Source organism: Hypanus sabinus, chromosome 1 (assembly GCF_030144855.1).
Source record: "Hypanus sabinus isolate sHypSab1 chromosome 1, sHypSab1.hap1, whole genome shotgun sequence".
NCBI lineage: Eukaryota > Metazoa > Chordata > Chondrichthyes > Myliobatiformes > Dasyatidae > Hypanus > Hypanus sabinus.
Genome location: NC_082706.1, coordinates 113,844,137 through 113,862,426, shown reverse-complemented (window position 1 = coordinate 113,862,426; position 18,290 = coordinate 113,844,137). Strand labels below are relative to the sequence as shown.

Sequence of the window (18,290 nt, the reverse complement as noted above, 5' to 3'; positions counted from 1 at the left end):
AGAAAAGAGCTCAAGAGGGCAATCAGGAGAGCCAGGAGGGGGTAGGAAAAGTCTTTGGCAAGTTGGATAAGGAGAATTTCAAGGCATTCTATACAAACTAGGGAGTCGGAGTGGGTAGGGTAACTCAAGGATAAAGCAAGGAACATGCTTTGGAGGCGGAGGTGGAGGATATGGATGAGGTCCTAAATCAGTACTTTGCATCAGTATTTGCCAAGGAGAATGTGGAGGTTAGGGAGATCAGTGTGGAACATGCTAATTTGATAGGGCTTTTTGAGATAAAGAAGAAAGTAATTTTAGGTCTCTTACACCATATTAAGCTGGATAAGTACCTGGAGTCTGATGAAATATATTGAGAGGGGCAAGAGATAGGATTACTGGGGCTGGGGCCTTGACAAACATCTTTGTGTCGTCTATCCACAGGTGAGGTTCCAGAGGAACGGCGTGGCTAATGTTATTCCATTATTCAATCAGGGAACTAGGGATAATTCTGGAAATTATACATCAGTGGTCTTACAACAGTGGTAGGGAAGTTATTGAAGAGGGTTATTTATGGGCATTCGGAAAGCACCGTTAACATGGCTTTGTGCAGGGCAAGTTTTGTCCAACAAACTTGATTGAGTTTTTCAAGGAAGTGACAAAAGTGACTGATGAAGGTAGAGCTGAGGATGTTGTCTACATGGATTTCAGTAAAGCATTTAACAAGCTCTTTCCTGGGAGGCTCATTCAGGAAATTAAGTTGCATGGTATCCATGGTGAATGAGCCATTTGGATTCAGAATCAGCTTGTCCACAGGAAACAGAAGGTAGTGGTCAATGGATCTTATTCTGCCTGGAGGTTTGTGATTACCGGTGTTCCACAGGTATACTGGGAACCTGGCTGTTTGAGATATATAAAAATTACCTAGATGAAAATGCAGGTGGGCGGATTAGTAAATTTCCAGACAAGACAAAAATGTTTGTATTATGGATAGTATAGAAGACTTGCAAAGAATTTAGTGAATTATGGATATAGCTGGAGAAATGGCTGGTGTTTAACCCGGTCAAATGTTAAGTGTTGCATTTTGGGAGATAAAATGTAAAGGAACAGTACACTGTTAATGGTAAGATCCTTAACAGTGCTAAAATGCAGATGGCATCTACACAGATTGATTGGGTGGTGAAGAAGGTATGGCATGCTTGCCTTTGTTACGCAAAGAATTGAGTTCAAGAGTCGGGAAGCTATGTTGCAGCTTTACGCAACTCTTGTAAGCCATGAGAGTACAGCATTCAGTTCTGGTTGCCCCGTTGTAGAACGGCAAGGTTTTGGGAGGGTGCAGAAGAGGTTCTGCCTAAATGGCCTGTGCTATAAAGACAGAATGGGCAACTTTGGGTTGTTTTCTCTGTAACGACAGAGGCTGAGGGGAAATCTGATAATTTTATAAGATTATAAGTGGCATAAATAGAGAAGGCTGCCAGTATCTTTTTCCTGGGGTTGAAATATCAAATACCAAAAGGCATGTATATAAGGTGAGCAAGGAAACTTCAAAGGAGATTTTTTTTTTACACAGAGAGTTGTGGATGCAGGCAATGGACTGTCTGGGGTGGTGGTAGAGGCAAATATGGTAGAAACTTTCAAGAGTCTCTTAGACACATGAATCCACAGGAAATGGAAGGGTATGCACACTGTGTAGGCAGAAGGGCTTAGTTTAGTTGGGAAATTGATTACTGATTTATTTAGTTCAGCACATTATGGACTGAAGGGCCTGTTCTTGTGCTGAACTCCTCTATGTTTAAAGCTGGCACAAGAAATCTCAGCAGTCCTGTTAAAGAATGTAATGCAACTCAAATTCAACATTACAGACAGATTAAGTCACACAGTATTTCTGCCACCATGCAATTATTTCAACTACCTTTATCAGGATTTTCTTCTTCAGCTGATTGGGTGATGGAAGTTCATCTGCGTTGATGTCCACAGGTTTGGTCAACAACATGTCCCCAAAAACCTTCTTGAAGTAAGATGCCATATTTCGCTGCTGCACAACACTGCAATGGTCTTCAATAGAGAGGATTATGGGATACCTGGAAGTATACACATGGCAACTGATATAGTTTTGGTTCAGATTGGATGCATCATTCTCATTTCAGAAAATAAAAATTAATTACCAAAAAAGGTATTATTAAAAAGACACTTGTTTGCAAACACTTGACTATTGAAAGATTCTTACTCTAGAGGACCAGATGTGTTGAAGCTGCGAAAGAATAGTGCTCTGCCAGTAATCTGGCATTGAGTTATCACTCAACCAAATATAGATTAACTGATTATTCATTGCTCTTTCCACATGTAACTAGCTGTACAATTTGCAGCAGTTTTTGTCTGTGTGCTGACATAAGAATCTTTACTTTGACTTGACTGACTTGGAACTTGGATAGACATGAAGATGTGAAATACACCATATAAATGAAAATTATATTAATGATATGGATTGCATTAATTTTGAGCTTTTTTTTAGGTTGAGCAAATAAAAAATAATCTTATTTTACCACCTGCTGAAAGGTCTCACTCCTTTCAATTGGGAATGAAACTTGCATCAGCTCTTTGTTTTTATCCTTGAGACCCCAGACCACAGACATTCTGGGAATTAAAATTGCTTCTGAAACCCAAACACTGAGCAATATCTGAAGTGATATCCAAATACAAATCAAAGAGGATGATTTTCAGTGAGGTGAGAGAGGAAATTGAGGGTTTACTTCAAGTATTCCAGTCCATGGAATAGACGTGGAAATATAAAATAATCCAGGGTGATGAAAGGGGTGCAAGATAAAAAATAATCAGAGGCTATCATTTTTAACTTGACAGAAAAGTGATAGGGGGATTTAAGAGTTAAGGTTAACAGCAGAGAAGGAAAAAAACAGATTTGTGAAAATATCTACAAATAATACTACCTGTAAATGGTATTGAGATCAGGAAAAGAGAGGCCCAAGTTTGGAGGGTTGAGAACCCTAAGATGATGGAGGATAAAAAGGATGTGTGAACAGGACTGTGAAAGGATTGAACAGAGATAAAATGGGAATAATGGGTAAAGTGGTCTTGGTGCTGTCTGAACTCCTAAAGAGAAAGGGGAAATGGAGACAGGACAATTTGGGAAGGATAGAACAAGCATGGACATTTTGGTCTAAAGGAAATTGAAGATCTTGATGCAATTTATAAAGAAGAATTACTTAGAGAAACTGAATAATTGAACTACTTGTTTGCAATCTTATACAGGATGACTGTCTAACGCGTTGTAGTAACTTACTCTGAGGTAACGAAGGCATGCTCCTTTATTGTATAAAGTACATCCAAGAATTTGATTTTGGAGGTAAGTGTGTGCCCATGATAAATAATTGGCAGGTCATCTGGGCCGTCCCAGCAGTCCACTGCAAAGCAGATAATCAATTAGTAACAACATAGATTTATTTCAATAGACCTTCAATCTTAGTGAGTGAGCTTTTCAGAATCTCCACAAGAGGGTGCATTTTATCTTCTGGTAAAAAAATCTCAATCTCAGTAAACTGGAGATGTCATGAAGAAGCAAAGTGTGTTAAAAGGGCACCTACATATAAATTAACAACTGATGATAGGCTTGAACTATAATAAAATGTAATTTAATTGGGATCTTGTTTTCTCATCGCTTTTTCTATCACCAATTCATAGCTTTCTTTCCTTGTCACAAATTAAGTGCATAATTTCTAGTCATAAGTTAGCATTGACAAGAAAACATGTTGCAAGATTCACCCCTTTCATTAAATTTCTTCCATGACCATCCAGAAATAATGGACACTCTTTAATTTTAAAAACTGTAAATACCCTGAGCCAGATCTTATTTTCCACAAATGATATTATTTTGTTTACTTCCTGCCAACAATATTTATACAGAAAACATGTAAAAAGCAAAGATAAAGTAAGGACAATGTTTCAAGGTCACTTATTGCTGAATAACTCAAGACAGAACACATATTTCATTTGCATTTGTCATCACTCTAAGTTAAGTGGTGGAAAATCAGCATTTGTACTTCTGAACACTACATAGCAGTCTAGGCTGAAGACAACTCACAGAGTATATAGGTGAGAGCAGAGAGGCTAAGCTAATGAGCTAATCACAAACAAGCTTGGTCCTAGCCTTACTGACTGTCATAGAAATTCACTATTCAAGCCGAAGTTTAGGGGAAACACATCACCACTGGAGTAGGCATCACAGGAAGATGAAAATCTAAAAGCTACATTGATAAAGGAGAGAAGGTTTACGTTCTATACAGCGGCATCCCATCCTCAAGCATCGGGCATAGGCTTCTAATGACGACTCACTGGAAAACTGGTCTCCGGTCAGATACCTGGAAGAGATGAAGAGCAATTCAGCCATTCTGTCAATGTTACTCTTAACTGAAATGATTACAGACAGGACCGTTAGTGTGCAGTCGCAAGGTGGGCCTTGGAAATACAGGGAAATGTACAATATTAAAATAATTTACCATTGAATATCTTTATCATTTCCTTAGAGCATAACTCTCCAGGCTGCTGGAGAAAACAGGCATGGACTATTTGTTTACTAGGAAATAGAGGAACAGGATGAGAGTGAAACAGAAGTAGAAGAGATTAGGGAATGATTGGTGGCTACCAAGAGATCACAGTAAAGAAGGGGAGTGTGGCAGATTTTAGATGCAATTTCTTTTTAATTTTGCTGTTAAACCCAAACATCACAGCTGCCTAAACACCTGGTGTGAGGCAACTGATAATTAAACCTCTCTCCATTAGCATAGAGGGATGTCTCGAGGTAATGAAATGTGTTGGATCAATTCAGCATTTCTTTCTTTCTTGCATTCAATGCTCTAACATTCATAAAGGTCCACAATTGTTTGTTCCTTTTCTTCCACTATCCGCACTCCCACCAGTGGTTTCCCATATAAAGTTTTATAGCACCAATAAGACCAACCCGCATCACCAAACTGTTTCTCAAAGTCCTGCTAGTTCACTGATGAGACCCACGGCTCTGATTCCACACACTGACACCTTAGTTTTGACCATGAGCCCATTGGGACCTTCCATTCTAAAAGGAATAGAAATCAGATGGACCAACTTGCACAGGTTCTTACAAATGCTGTGGCAAGAATCATCCTGGCAGGAACCTCAGGGTAACCTCACATCCCAAACTTCCACCCACCTCCACGTCTCAGCCAAATGAATATTGAATAGTAACGGCAAATAGTGAAGTCTAAAGACCTTCTGTGGATGGTTGTTCATATGGGCTGACTCAGTACACAGAGGAAGGAAAATACAGTCTGAACTGGGCCAGACTGTACTGTGAATTTATGAGCACACCTTGTGTGCACACACTTCCTCTTCTCTGACTAAATTGTTTTCCTGAACCCAATTTATAATCTCAGGATTCGGCTTCCAGAGGCAAGTTTGTCAAATCTGACATCACATCACACTTCAAGCTAAAGGACAGGTGGGAAACATCAGGTTTCATCAATGGTACTTTAAAAATATAGAGCGTTACTTAACGTGTTGTGCGAGGAGGAGATCCAGTAGTTAGAAAGAGGGTGGTTCATTTCCTCAGGAGCCACTCGTTCAAACCTGGAGTCCAAGATCATGTTCTCTTTAGAGAACAGATATGCCAAGAACTAAAAGACGAAAGAAAAATATACCATCATTCTATATAGGAACAATAGCAGTTTTCATGCTTTACCCATCTTAAAAGCTTATTCTTTTTTTCACTAAAAGTCACGTCCTTTGTGCAAGATCAAAATGGTTAGAGATGGTAGAAGACAATTCAAAACTTCTGTATTACAGGAGGGAGGGGCAGACTGAAGGATTTAGATAACACTAGAGGCGTGAATTCCCAAAGGAGAATAAGTTAGATGAGGAAATGGCGTGTAACTGCTTGATTTTACCACAGGAGGCTGGAAAAATTGATGTTCTGGCTGTTTCTATGGAGAGAAAAATAATTAATTTTTTAGGTCACAAACAAGGGAAAATGTGCAGATGCTGGAACATATACAAAATGCTGGAGGAACTCAGTAGGCAAGGCAGCATCTATGGAAAAGAGTGCAGTAGATATTTTGGGCCTAGACCCTTCAGCAGGACTGGAGAAGAAAGATGAGGAGTCAGAGTAAAAGGGTGTGGGAAGAGGAGGGGGAAATGCAAGCAGATAGGTAAAACTAGAAGTGCGGAAGGGGTGAAGAGTTGGGAAGTTGATTGGTAAAAGAGATACAGGGCTGGAGAAGGGGGAATCTAATAGGAGAGGGACAGAAGGCCAAGGAAGAAAGAAAAAGGGGGGAGGAGCACCAGAGAGAGGTGATGGGCAGGTAAGGGGTTAGGGTGAGAGAAGGAAATGGGAATAGGGAAGAGAGAAGGAGGGTGGCATTACTGGAAGTTCAAGAAATCGATGTTGATGCCATCAATTCCAGGCTACCCAGATGGAACAGAAGGTGTTGTTCCTCATCACAACAGTAGAGGAGGGCGTAGATTGGAATGGGAATGGGAATGGGAAGTGGAATTAAAATGGGTGGCTACTGGGAAATCCCTCTTGTAGACGGAGCACAGGTGCTCAGTGAAGCGGTCTCCCAATCTACATTGGGCCTCACTGATATCCAAGAGGCCACACCGGGGGCACCAGATACAGTAGATGATCCCAAAAGACTCATAGGTGAAGTGTCACCTCACCTGGATGGACTGTTTGGGGCCCTGAATAGTAGTGAGAGAGGAGGTGTAGAGGCAGGTGGGGCATTTGTTTCGCTTGCAAAGATAAGTGCCAGGATGGAGATCAGTGGGGAGGAATGAATGGATAATGAAGTCATGTAGGGAGCGATCACACCTTTTCCCTTTCCCCCACTTTCTGCTTTCCACAGGGATTGCTCCCTAAGTGACTCCCTTGTCCATTCATCCCTGTTGGGGTCATCTATTATATCCAATGCTCTTGGTGTAGCCTCCTGTAGACCCAACATAGATTGGGAGATTGCGTCACTGAGCACCTAAGCTCCATCCACCAGAAAAAGCAGGATCTCCCAGTGGCCATCCATTTTAATTCCACTTTCCATTCCCTTTCCAACATGTCCATCCATAGCCTCCTCTACTGTTGTGATGGCACCACACTCAGTTTGGAGGAGCAACACTCTATATTCCATCTGGGTAGCCTCCAACACGATGGCATGAAGATCAATTTCTCAAACTTCTGGTAATCCCCCCCCCCCCTTCCTCTACTACCCATTCCTATTTGCCTCTCTCTGGTGTTCCTCTCTCCTTTTTCTTTCTTCCATGGCCTTTTGTCCCCTCCTAATAGATCCTCCCTTCTCCAGCCCTGCATCTCTTTCACCAATCAAATTCCCAACTCTTTAATTCACCCCTCCCCTCCTCCCAGTTTCACCCATCACCTTGTGTTTCTCCCTCCCCTCCCCCCTCCTAATCTTTTTACTCCAGTCCTGCTGAAGGGTCTTGGCCTGTGACGTTGACTGTACTCTTTTCCATAGATGCTGCCTGGCCTGCAGAGTTCCTCCAGCATTTTGAGTGTGTACCTTTTCAGGTCCTTGAGCCTTCAGGAGAGCTCTCAATGACATTACTGATGAAGAGCCACTGAATTAAATGTTACCTCTGTTACTCTCTACACAGTTGCTGGCTGAACTGCTGTGAATTTTCAGCATTTTCCATTTTTATTTTAAATGTCCAGCATCTACAGTGCTTTGTTGGTCAGCACTTATGACTGCAATTGTTTGTTGAATTTGTACTGAGGAGTTGGAACTTCTTAGATGGAAAATCACTTGAAATATGATTGGATTCAAAATACCTCAGTTATCCAACTCTAAACTATGGTATATAACCATATAACCATTACAGCACGTATACAGGCCATCTCGGTCCTTCTACTCCATGCTGAACACTTACTCTCACCTAGTCCCACCTACCTGCACTCAGTCCATAACCTTCCATTCATTTCCTGTCCATACACCTATCCAATTATTTTTAAATGACAAAATCAAACCTGCCTCTACCACTTCTATTGGAAGCTCATTTTGCACAGCTACCACTCTTTAAGAAAAGAAGTTCCTCCTCGTGTTACCCCTAAACTTTTATCCCTTAACTCTCAACTCATGTCCTCTTGTTTGAATCTCCCCTACTCTCAATGGAAAAAGCCTATCCACATCAACTCTGTCTATCCCCCTCATTATTTTAAATACCTCTATCAAGTCCTCCCTCAATCTTCTACGCTCCAAAGAATAAAGACATAACTTGTTCAACCTTTCTCTGTAACTTAGGTGCTGAAACCCAGGTAACATTCTAGTAAATCTCCTCTGTACTCTCTCTATTTTGTTGACATCTTTCCTATAATTCGGTGACCAGAACTGTACAGAATACTCCAAATTTGGCCTCACCAATGCCTTGTACAATTTTAACATTACATCCCAACTCCTAAACTCAATACTCTGATTTATAAAGGCCAGCATACCAAAATCTTTCTTCACCACCCTATCCACATGAGATTCCACCTTCAGGTAACTATGCACCATTATTCCTAGATCACTCTGTTCTCCTGCATTCCTAAATGCCCTACCATTTACCATGTATGTCTTATTTTGATTAGTCCTACCAAAATGTAGCACCTCACACTTAATAGCATTAAACTCCATCTGCCATCTTTCAGCCCACTCTTCTAACTGGCCTAAATCTCTCTGGAAGCTTTGAAAACCTATTTTATTATCCACAATGCTACCTATCTTAGTCTCATCTGCATACTTACTAATCCAATTTATCTAATCTCATCATCCAGATCATTAATGTATATGACAAACAACATTGGACCCAGCACAGATCCCTGAGGCACACCACTAGGCACTGTTCTCCAATCTGACAAACACCACTACTCTCTGGCATTTCCCATCCAGCCACTGTTGAATCCATTTTACTACTTCAATATTAATACTTAACGATTGAACCTTCCTAACTAACCTTCCGTGTGGAACCCTGTCAAAGTCCTTACTAAAGTCCATATAGACAACATCCACTGTTTTACCCTCATCAACTTTCCTACTAACCTCTTCAAAAAATTCAATAAGGTGTGTGTGTATATATATAAAAATGGTATATGATGATGCATATCATAGAGCTCATGAGAGGGAACCTGCTCTGAGATGCTACATTAAAATGTGTGGCCCAAGCTCCTGAGAGGGCCAGGCTTCAATTGACAGATGTAGGGTAAACCTACACGACCCACAAAGAACACCCAGCAATTTAATAATTTAGTTACAGAATAACTTGAAAAAATACACACCATTAGGGATTAAGATATGGTGGCATTAGAGTCAAAGTCTGATGTTTTCTTACATATTAAAATAACAAGATAAACTAAATATCAAAATACTAATAGCACTTAATAAACAGAGCAACGGTCTCCTTCCATTGAGATTTTAAAACAGATTATTAAGTAGCCTTCTGCTTAAGGAAGACAGTATGTATAGGTTGAAAATTTGTATGGTAGTTGGAAGGCAAATTTTGGACCTGGATATTTTGTTTCTAGTCTCTAATCATTTCATTCAGTATCAGACTAATTGATATCAATTTTCTGCAAGTGTGCTACTGATATTAAAACATTCAACATCGACTGGTCCACTAATATTTTAGAAGGAAATAGCATGTTTTCATGAGGCTATGGAAGTGAGTTCTACCATTTAGTGGTCAAAATCTTTACCAAAAATGGTTAAAGTGATAGCAATTTTTTAGAATAAGATGCAGAAATTGTAGCATAATTAACTGTGAATGCCAAATAGCACTTCACTGTAAATTAAAATTGCGCAATGCCAAAATTAACTTTAAATCGTAAATTGTAGTGGCATTTTTAGATCATTCTATTAGAATCCCTAAATTACTGTTGTTTTTGCTAACATTTTAAGCCACATAGAAAACAATTCTCACTATTGCTTTTTTTAATACAGAACCCTCCCCACATGTTCATATTTTTAAATCCTAATGTGAACTGATGTATACCCACCCTTCAAACCAACAGTGTTTATTTGCAAACCTATCATCTGTAAACACACAGAACTAAATAAATTGGAATCAGCAGGAAAATCCTTATTTAAATACCATGTTGTCTTCTTCTACAACAGGATGGTGTATGTTCAGGATTCCTTGAGGTGCTTAGCTAGAAATATTTTGAAGGAGTGTTCAGAAAACTTGTCTGGAGGTTGTCGATATAAGAATGGATACATGGGGATAGTCACTCAGGTAATTATTGATTAATATGAATTGGTTACCTCATTTACTTTTGGTAAGATATTTGCCCGCTCAGATGTAGTTTCTACAGGGTCAACCAAAGGTGTTCCTGTCTTTTTTTAAACTTATTTTTGTGATTGCAAAACCCTGCTGGACATTAAGAACTTAAAGTACTGTGGGTCTACACCATCAGCGAGTTGCTCATTGCAATTGCGACAGAGAGGTGATGGTGTGCAAACAAAGTGTTTAGTCCAACAGCGAGTGATCATCTTAGTCACTCATCTTGTGACTGCAAGACCCTATTAGACGTTGGTGGTGTGAAAGTCCAATCCATTGCTTTATAAGCAAATGAGGGGGCGGGCGGCAGGGGAACTACATGGCCTTGGCCATAGCAAGAACTAGCCCTCAAGCCATGGTGTTGCATGTTTGGAGCCGCTCAGGCCAAGGCATCAGAGTTGGGTGCTCCACTGGAGTGCCAGAGGTGGTGAGGCACTGAGTCCATGCTGGAGTCGGTGCTGAATCCTAGTGTTCACTTGGCAGAAAACAAGCAGACTATTGCAACATTTGTGGACTCACAGACTTCAACTTTATTTTTTTGCCTGACTATATTTTACAGGAATCTTATACATTCTCGCTATCTTACATATGCCCCCTGTTTTACATGTGCCTTGTGCAGCGTATGGCTGTTGGTACTGTGTTTTGCACTTTGGCCCTGCAGTAACATTGTTTATTTTGGTTGTATTCATGGGTATTCATGTATAATTGAATGACACTTAACCTTGAACAAACTTTAAATGATATAACGATACAGCGGCTTCAAACTTTTCAGATGCATTAGTTCACATGCCAATGATATATCACATTATTTCACTGCCATTTATTTCATCTTGCCAGCAGACTTTTTTATAACTCCAGTTTATAACTCAGAAAGGATGAAGAAAAGAAAATCTTGTGCAATCTACAAAATTGGGTTGAATCCATCCATGAATCAGGGCAGTAAATTTCAGCTCATGAAACTCAGTTCACAATGTTGCTCAAGCTACATGAACATGTAGAGGAATCACTTAAATTTCTGAGGCGAGTTCTGCATCTCTTGTTATGAATGCCATAATTAAGAAGACAGCATGTTTCTTTGGTTAGTCTAGAAGCACAAAGCATATATGCCTTCTTGTTCAGGTGACATCAAATGGAGTACTTCATACTAAAAGCATTTTAAATAAAATGAGTGGTCCTCTGAGGTGAAAGGAAATGTCAGATGCAAGAAGTGTGCACTTTTTGCATGAAACAATGTCCATTGTTGTGATTCTTTGATGAAAATTTGCTCCTTTAATTCTTGCATAAAGAGACACTGTGTCATCAAACATTCATCAAGTGTTCCAAGCATTGAAAGCACAACTCTCAAAGCTTAAGTGGTGGTTTTCTTATCCTACTGACTCCCAGTAGATGAGAGCTGTTTCCCATGAATCCTCTAACCAGTTAGGAATTGAGAAAAACTGCCAGTTTTCCCATCCCATTCCCCCAATAAAAGAAAATTTTAATTCCAAGTATGCCTTCGCTAAAAATGAGCTATTTGCAATTATCCTATAAAGAAGAATGTACACAGTTTGACATTTACCAAAAGCTGAGATAATAATGCAAATCTATATCTACCTCATCAAGTTGTAAAACAGGGTCTGAAGTCTCCCGTAAAGGGTCTTTAAAATAATTAAAGATGCATTCTCGAACTTTGTTAGTGTCATTTGCCCAACTTTCCTAAGGAAACAAGAGCACATAATTAATGAAGTCACATTCCAGATCTATAAATAAAAAATGCAATTAAATTAATGTAATCCATGTAGTAATGTATTAAATCAATGCATTTGAACAAATTAGGTACTTACCAATTGTAAAGATTATAATTTGAAATTAAAAATTTATCCTGCACATGCTGCTAACATTTTTTTAAATATTCACTTCTAATAACTTCAATCCATATTAATTTTTTTCCCATTTACCATCAGAAAGTAGAATTCCAAAACTCCACACGTTTGTTCATTCAATTCTAAATACTTTCATTTCAATAGCTCGAACTTTTGTTTTCCAATCACTGCTTTATTTGATTCTCAGAAAGAAAAATTGACCAAGCAAAGCCAATGATAAGTCATCAATTAGTAAATGTCACCTGCTATTGGGTGCTTTGACTTGAGGGAATTCACTCCCTAAACATATTTTTCTTTCCTCCTCAACTGAACTCCTTGGCCACCTATCCAAACATAATCTTTGACGTGATGCTAACTATTGCCTACTCTCCCACTGAGGAGTTTTATTACCTTAATAGGACGATCAAGGAAGTTATAACTGGGGTTGTCAAAGTCAGTCAAGTTGATAGTCATACGCACAAGTACATGTATGCACAGGGCAATCAAATTCCTACTCAGTGGCGCAACATTCAGAAGAAAAGTATAAATTAAACATAAACTATACAGAATTTTAACAAGAAAGATCAATGTAAGAATTCTTATAAAAGTCCATTGTAGTGCAAAATAGTTAAAATGGTCATAATGTTGTTATACTAATTAGGGTTGTGCAAGTTGATTCAAACCCCAAATGAATGAAGGGAAGAGTAGCTTTCCTTCAAATGCTGGTGTTGGACTTCAGGCTTCTAAACTGCCTACCATTGTATCAAGAAAGTTGTTATTGTTACTGTGTAAAATGTGAAAAGTATTCCCTCGGTTTTCACTAGCCCAAAACCCACTCTAGACGCACCCCTAAAAACTAGGTTTTGATATTATGAACCTTAAAATCAAAGTAATTGGCCTAAATCATATTGCAGGGCCCAATATTTAGTGCTACATAAAATAGTGCCATTTAGTATATAAACCCCCCAGTGTGCCAATGGCTCTCTAAACAATTATGATTCCAAAATGATAAAATGGCAGAGATCCATGCTAAGTTGGTTTGCTGGATTCACTGTCAAACCTGCTGTAATGGTCAAGATACTTCAAAGATTTGTGTTTTCTTTAATAATCCCTTTCACAACCTTGGAACCTTTGCATTCAATTATGTATTCTGAGGTACATTAGAACGCAGAACATAGAACAGTGTGCACAGTACAGGTCTGTCAGCTCAAGGTGTTGTGCCAATCAATATAAACCTATTCCATAATCAACCTAACCCTTATCCCCTCCATAGCGCATTATTTTCCATTTTTCCTACATCTAAGAGTCTCTTAAATGTTCCAATCGAATCAGTCTCTTCTACAAATTCCAGCAGTGTATTCCAGGCATTAATCGATATAAAGTAAGAATAATCCATCTTCAGGTTGCTTACCTTTTGATCATATTGCAAAAACTTCTGGAAATCAAACAGTGTTATTTGGCAGAGTTCAGGCCTCTCCATATTCCTGTGTGCAATAAAAAGGCCAAACATGAGCAAAAATTTACATTATGAATAGCACTATTTGACAAAAAAACATAAAATGGCAGGAAAACTTAGCATATCAGGCAGCATCTACAGAGAGAGGGGCAGTTAACAAGGTATACCTCCTTACTGAAGATACCGTGGCAAGTTTGATCATATTTTTTAGTTATGATTTTAGAAAGGAAACAGAGCAACTTTTGTTGTTCCCAGAAACAACAGCAGAATACTGATCAAATAAATTGACTCGTTCATTTTTTAGTACAGGATAATTTTTGATTACAAGATTTTTGATCAGGAAATCCTTACTCTTCAGAGTGTCCCATGAGCTCTTCTACAATAATCTGAGAAATTGGAAAGAGTTTCACTTTATCTTTTAAGATGTAGCACTAATTATTTCCATACGGCAATGTCAGCCTTGATCTGTGCTCTATATATTTATCAATGATTCAACAGTTACAATTTTTCTAAAAGATCTATGCCAAAAAATGTATTAGCAGAAAAAATCATAATAAAACACAAGGATGACTGATCATATCTAATTTCATTCTAGGCTTAAGAAAATGAGAATTAGTTTGTCATTTTTTAAAATAAATTTATTTTTACATGGAGTAAAAGTAGAAAGTGAAAATTGAAAAAAACTCAGGATAAATCAATGAATATTTCCTTACCTTAGAGGAAAAGACAGCTCCAGCTGCTCAATTACCTGTACACCAAAAACAAAACAACAGGTATTTAGAAATAAGTGTGATGTAATCAAGCCATGACTTATTAACTACTGAACTTCTGGGAGAATTTAATTGATATAACTCTATGGATTTGTGCAAACAATGGATAACCAGGGGTGATCAATAAAGATATGTACAAACTTATAAATCTCAAATTTTGGCAGCAATTCACCAGTATGTTCTCACGTGTGCTGCACCACTTGAATACAAAGTTGTGGCAATACTTCACCACTTATACTGGGAGCTTGTGTAACCAATCAGACCAAGGTAGGATCTAAGAGGAAGAGCTACAAAGGGCAAAGGTAACCTTTAGTTAATATGTTTTGGTGGCTTCAATTTACTTTTAAAGCAATTAAAATTTAAATATTTTCCAAAAAATACTTAATTTTCAAGTACTTTGAAATCATTTATGCTTATTGAAAAATAATAATTAAAATATCTTTCAAAAGTTCAGAGATTTCTGAAAGGTCAGTTATTTAAATTCAGCTTCTCTCTCCCCAGATGCTGCATGACTTGCTGAGTATTTCCAACATTTTCTATTTTATTTGCTAAACATTTAGCGTTTTGATAGCTTTGAAAGTCAGCCAAGCTAGCGAGTCCTTTCTTGGCATTATCATGTTTGAGATTTGTTCTCATTGTGCCCTTCACCAACCACCCTCTCCCCAAGTCCACCTACACTACCAAGTAGCTGATTTACATCGCTGAACCCCCAGCCACAGACAGGATCTTGTCGCTGAAGTTGCAGTCAACTTTATTCAGAAAACTAGCCACAAGGTACTGACACCATAAGAATTCAGTGGGGATCAGAATGTATCTGCTAACAATTGTTTATTGCAGCTCTAAAGTCAAGTCATTTTAAGGAACTCTGGGACAGAAATGGGCTATTTAGTCTCTCCGACTTCTTCCACTATTCAATAAACTAATGCCTGCTCTGTGACTTAATTCCACATCGCCATCGTTTTTTCTGTTTCTTCAATAACTCTGTTTAACAGGAATGATTCAGTCATAGTTTTGAAATAACAGTTAACATTTTTTGCAGAAATGTCTGTCTGGCAAATGGTTTCATAACCTCATTCCAAAAAGACTTGTCTTTGACATTCTATATAACCTCCTTTTCTGGAGTCACCTACAAGTAGATAAAACTCTCAAAAGTTCAAAGTGAATTTATTATTGAATTACATATACGATACTAAATTCAACCCAGGGATTTGTTTTCCTGTGGACATACACAGTAAATCCAACAAACATGATTGAATCAATGAAAGACCACACCCAACAAAAAAGACAAATAGCCAATGTACAAAAGACAACAAATGGTGCAAATACAGAGTGAGAGAAAACAATAATAATAAAAACAATAATAATCATAATAATAACTAAGCAATAAGTATCAAGAACATGAGATAAAGTGTCCTTCAAAGTGAGTCCATAGGTTGTGGGAACAGTTCAATGATGGGGTGAGTTAAGTTGAGTGAAGTTATCCCCACTGGTTCAAGGGCCTGATTGTTTAGGGGTAAAAACTATTTCTGAACCTGGTGGTCTGGGTTCTGAGGCTCCTGTACCTTCTTTGTGACGGCAGCGTCAAGAAGGGGGCACGACCTGGGTGGCGGGAGCCCTCAATCATGGATACTGCTTTCCTGCGACAACACTCTGATTAGATGTGTTCAATGACGGGGAAGGCTTTACCTGTAATGGAATAAGATGCATCCACTACCTCTTTGTAGGATTTTCCAAACAAGGGCACTGGTGTTTCCATACCAGGCTGCGATGCAACCAGTTAATATACTCTCAACAACACAGCTACAGAAGTTTGTCAAAGTTTCAGATATCTTGCCAAATCTTCACGTAGAATATTTACAAAAAGTGATGTAATCAAGCCAGGGTTTGATTATATGAAGTATCTCAACAATCAATAAACATTCTGTGCTGCATTGCTTCCAAAGCAAATATATACATCCTTTTTGCAGTGTCTAGAAGTACTTACATAACTAACTATAGCCTTGTACAGTGGTGACATTAGTTTTTATCCTTATGTCCTAGTCCTCCAGCTTTCAGTAACATTAGTGATCATTTTGTTTAATTGCCTAAGGTATCTTAATAATCCATCTGGTTTGGAACCCAAGTCTCTTTTGGATCCCATTCTTATGGATTTCATCATCTAAGAAGAACCCAGACATATCTTTTTTGGGTCCAAATGGGTAACTTCAGCTTCATAGAAATAAATTTATCACATATCTCCCTACTTAGTTAATTGATTAATTTCCCCTAAAGGCCCAATTTCATTTACTGTACATGCAGCTAGTAGGCTACATTGTCAAACTGGCATTCTGAAGAAGTTACCAGCTGGGGAGAGCTGATTAACCTACTTCAACCTTCAACAGGGCAGGAGTCTGGGCTTGCAGAAGTGGAAAGTGATCCCACACATCAGCAGCCGTGCAAAAACAAAAGATGACATCAGTCTGAGCTTCTGGTGTTTCCTTATGGCCTGCAGGGTAGGTCACTCAACATCAATAGAAATTGGAGGCACAGAATTTCAGATGAGAGAGTCAAGTGATGCTAACAGCACTTGCTGCTGATCGCTCTTGTGTGCTCTTATCCTCTCTGGCATTGGTCACTGTCAAACACCAGCTCATTATGATTTTTGGCATCCTGCAGTTGGAATATCACCAAGTTGACAAATACTGTACGAATTACTCACACACAACAAGCCAGGAAAGAAAAAGCTAAACTATATAATTGTCTAAAAATTAAGATAGAAAAGTAAATCTTAATATGAAATAGACTGTTTCAATGGTGCATTAATGTCCACCAAATTAAATAGCCATATTTAACATTGCAACTCACTTCCCAAATTATAGAAAACAATGGGCCCAAGATTTACCATAGGTAATAGGAGCAAAATGTGTAGTAGGGAAATTGCTTTGTTAAAAGAAAATAAAGATTGTCAACAGATCAAGGATTATTGGATTGTTTATTGTAGAGGATACCGAACTGCATATAATGATAGAAAACAATAGAGTGAATATGTATTGTAGTAAAATAGTTATGTAATTATTTTATAAAGAAGAAACTGCATGCAGTATAGTAAATTTCATATTCATTGATCAGTACATCAATTTTGCAGTTGATCCAACTTTTCAAGTAAATACTCACTGATTTTTGTGCATCAAACATCAGGTTTCTGTAGAATTGAACAAAGTGTGCATAGTTTATATCCATCCTCGTGTCCAGTTCCTGTCAGGAAGATGAACAAAGAACAAGTACTATGAATCTACAGCCTGTCTCATATTCACCAGCAGAGGCACCATTGTGCTTAAAGATTACTGGAAAGAGCTGCAAATAATTTAGCTCATCCAATTTGATCTTTGCCTGCAGGCCAAGTACAAAATGCCTCTTCATGGATGCTCTCATTTTATTAAATCTGAAGATAAAATCTTTTTAAAAATTACTGATCCCAGATCTTATACAGCAAATGCTTCAGGGTATCACTGTATCATTACAATCCATATTATTGATTCTCATGCAATTATGTTCTGCACATGATATTCCCAGAGTTTCAAATGTACTGGATTCACGGCGAGCCAGAGAATTTGAGCTGTTTGCATGTGTTACAATAACCTTCAGTTCCCTAAAGAACAAGCCCTTCAGCTTGCTGTGACTTTTTAGAAGTATAAAAAAGTTTTTTATGTTTCACTGTCTCATACTGGAAATAGTTAGCAATTTGGCTTCAGCAAAGATAGTTTATTGATGAATGAGATGAAAGATCCAACCAACAACCTTCAGAGTGACCTTGTTTCCATCCACCTCAGTCTGGAATTCATAGACATTAAACCTTACCCAGAAGCCAGTCACAGCATTCAGGATAAAGCAGCCCACGTGACTGGTACCCCATCCACCGTCCCGAAAGTTCACTCTCTCTGCCATCAGAGCACAGCGTGTGCACTG

The 18,290-nt window shown here is 38.5% G+C and overlaps 1 protein-coding gene across 2 annotated transcripts in view; it reads right to left on the bottom strand.

The window, feature by feature from the left end:
- Positions 1-18,290, bottom strand: part of LOC132396783 (1-phosphatidylinositol 4,5-bisphosphate phosphodiesterase gamma-1-like) — a 256,980-nt gene that overhangs the window by 78,607 nt on the left and 160,083 nt on the right. For both annotated transcript variants that reach the window (XM_059974696.1, XM_059974691.1), the window contains 8 exons: positions 17,499-17,579; positions 14,289-14,323; positions 13,531-13,603; positions 11,872-11,973; positions 5,521-5,639; positions 4,264-4,349; positions 3,275-3,395; positions 1,889-2,057 (listed from right to left, as the gene is read on the bottom strand). In XM_059974696.1, the coding sequence (XP_059830679.1) occupies positions 1,889-2,057; positions 3,275-3,395; positions 4,264-4,349; positions 5,521-5,639; positions 11,872-11,973; positions 13,531-13,603; positions 14,289-14,323; positions 17,499-17,579 (786 nt within the window). The remainder of the gene's footprint in view (positions 1-1,888; positions 2,058-3,274; positions 3,396-4,263; positions 4,350-5,520; positions 5,640-11,871; positions 11,974-13,530; positions 13,604-14,288; positions 14,324-17,498; positions 17,580-18,290) is intronic.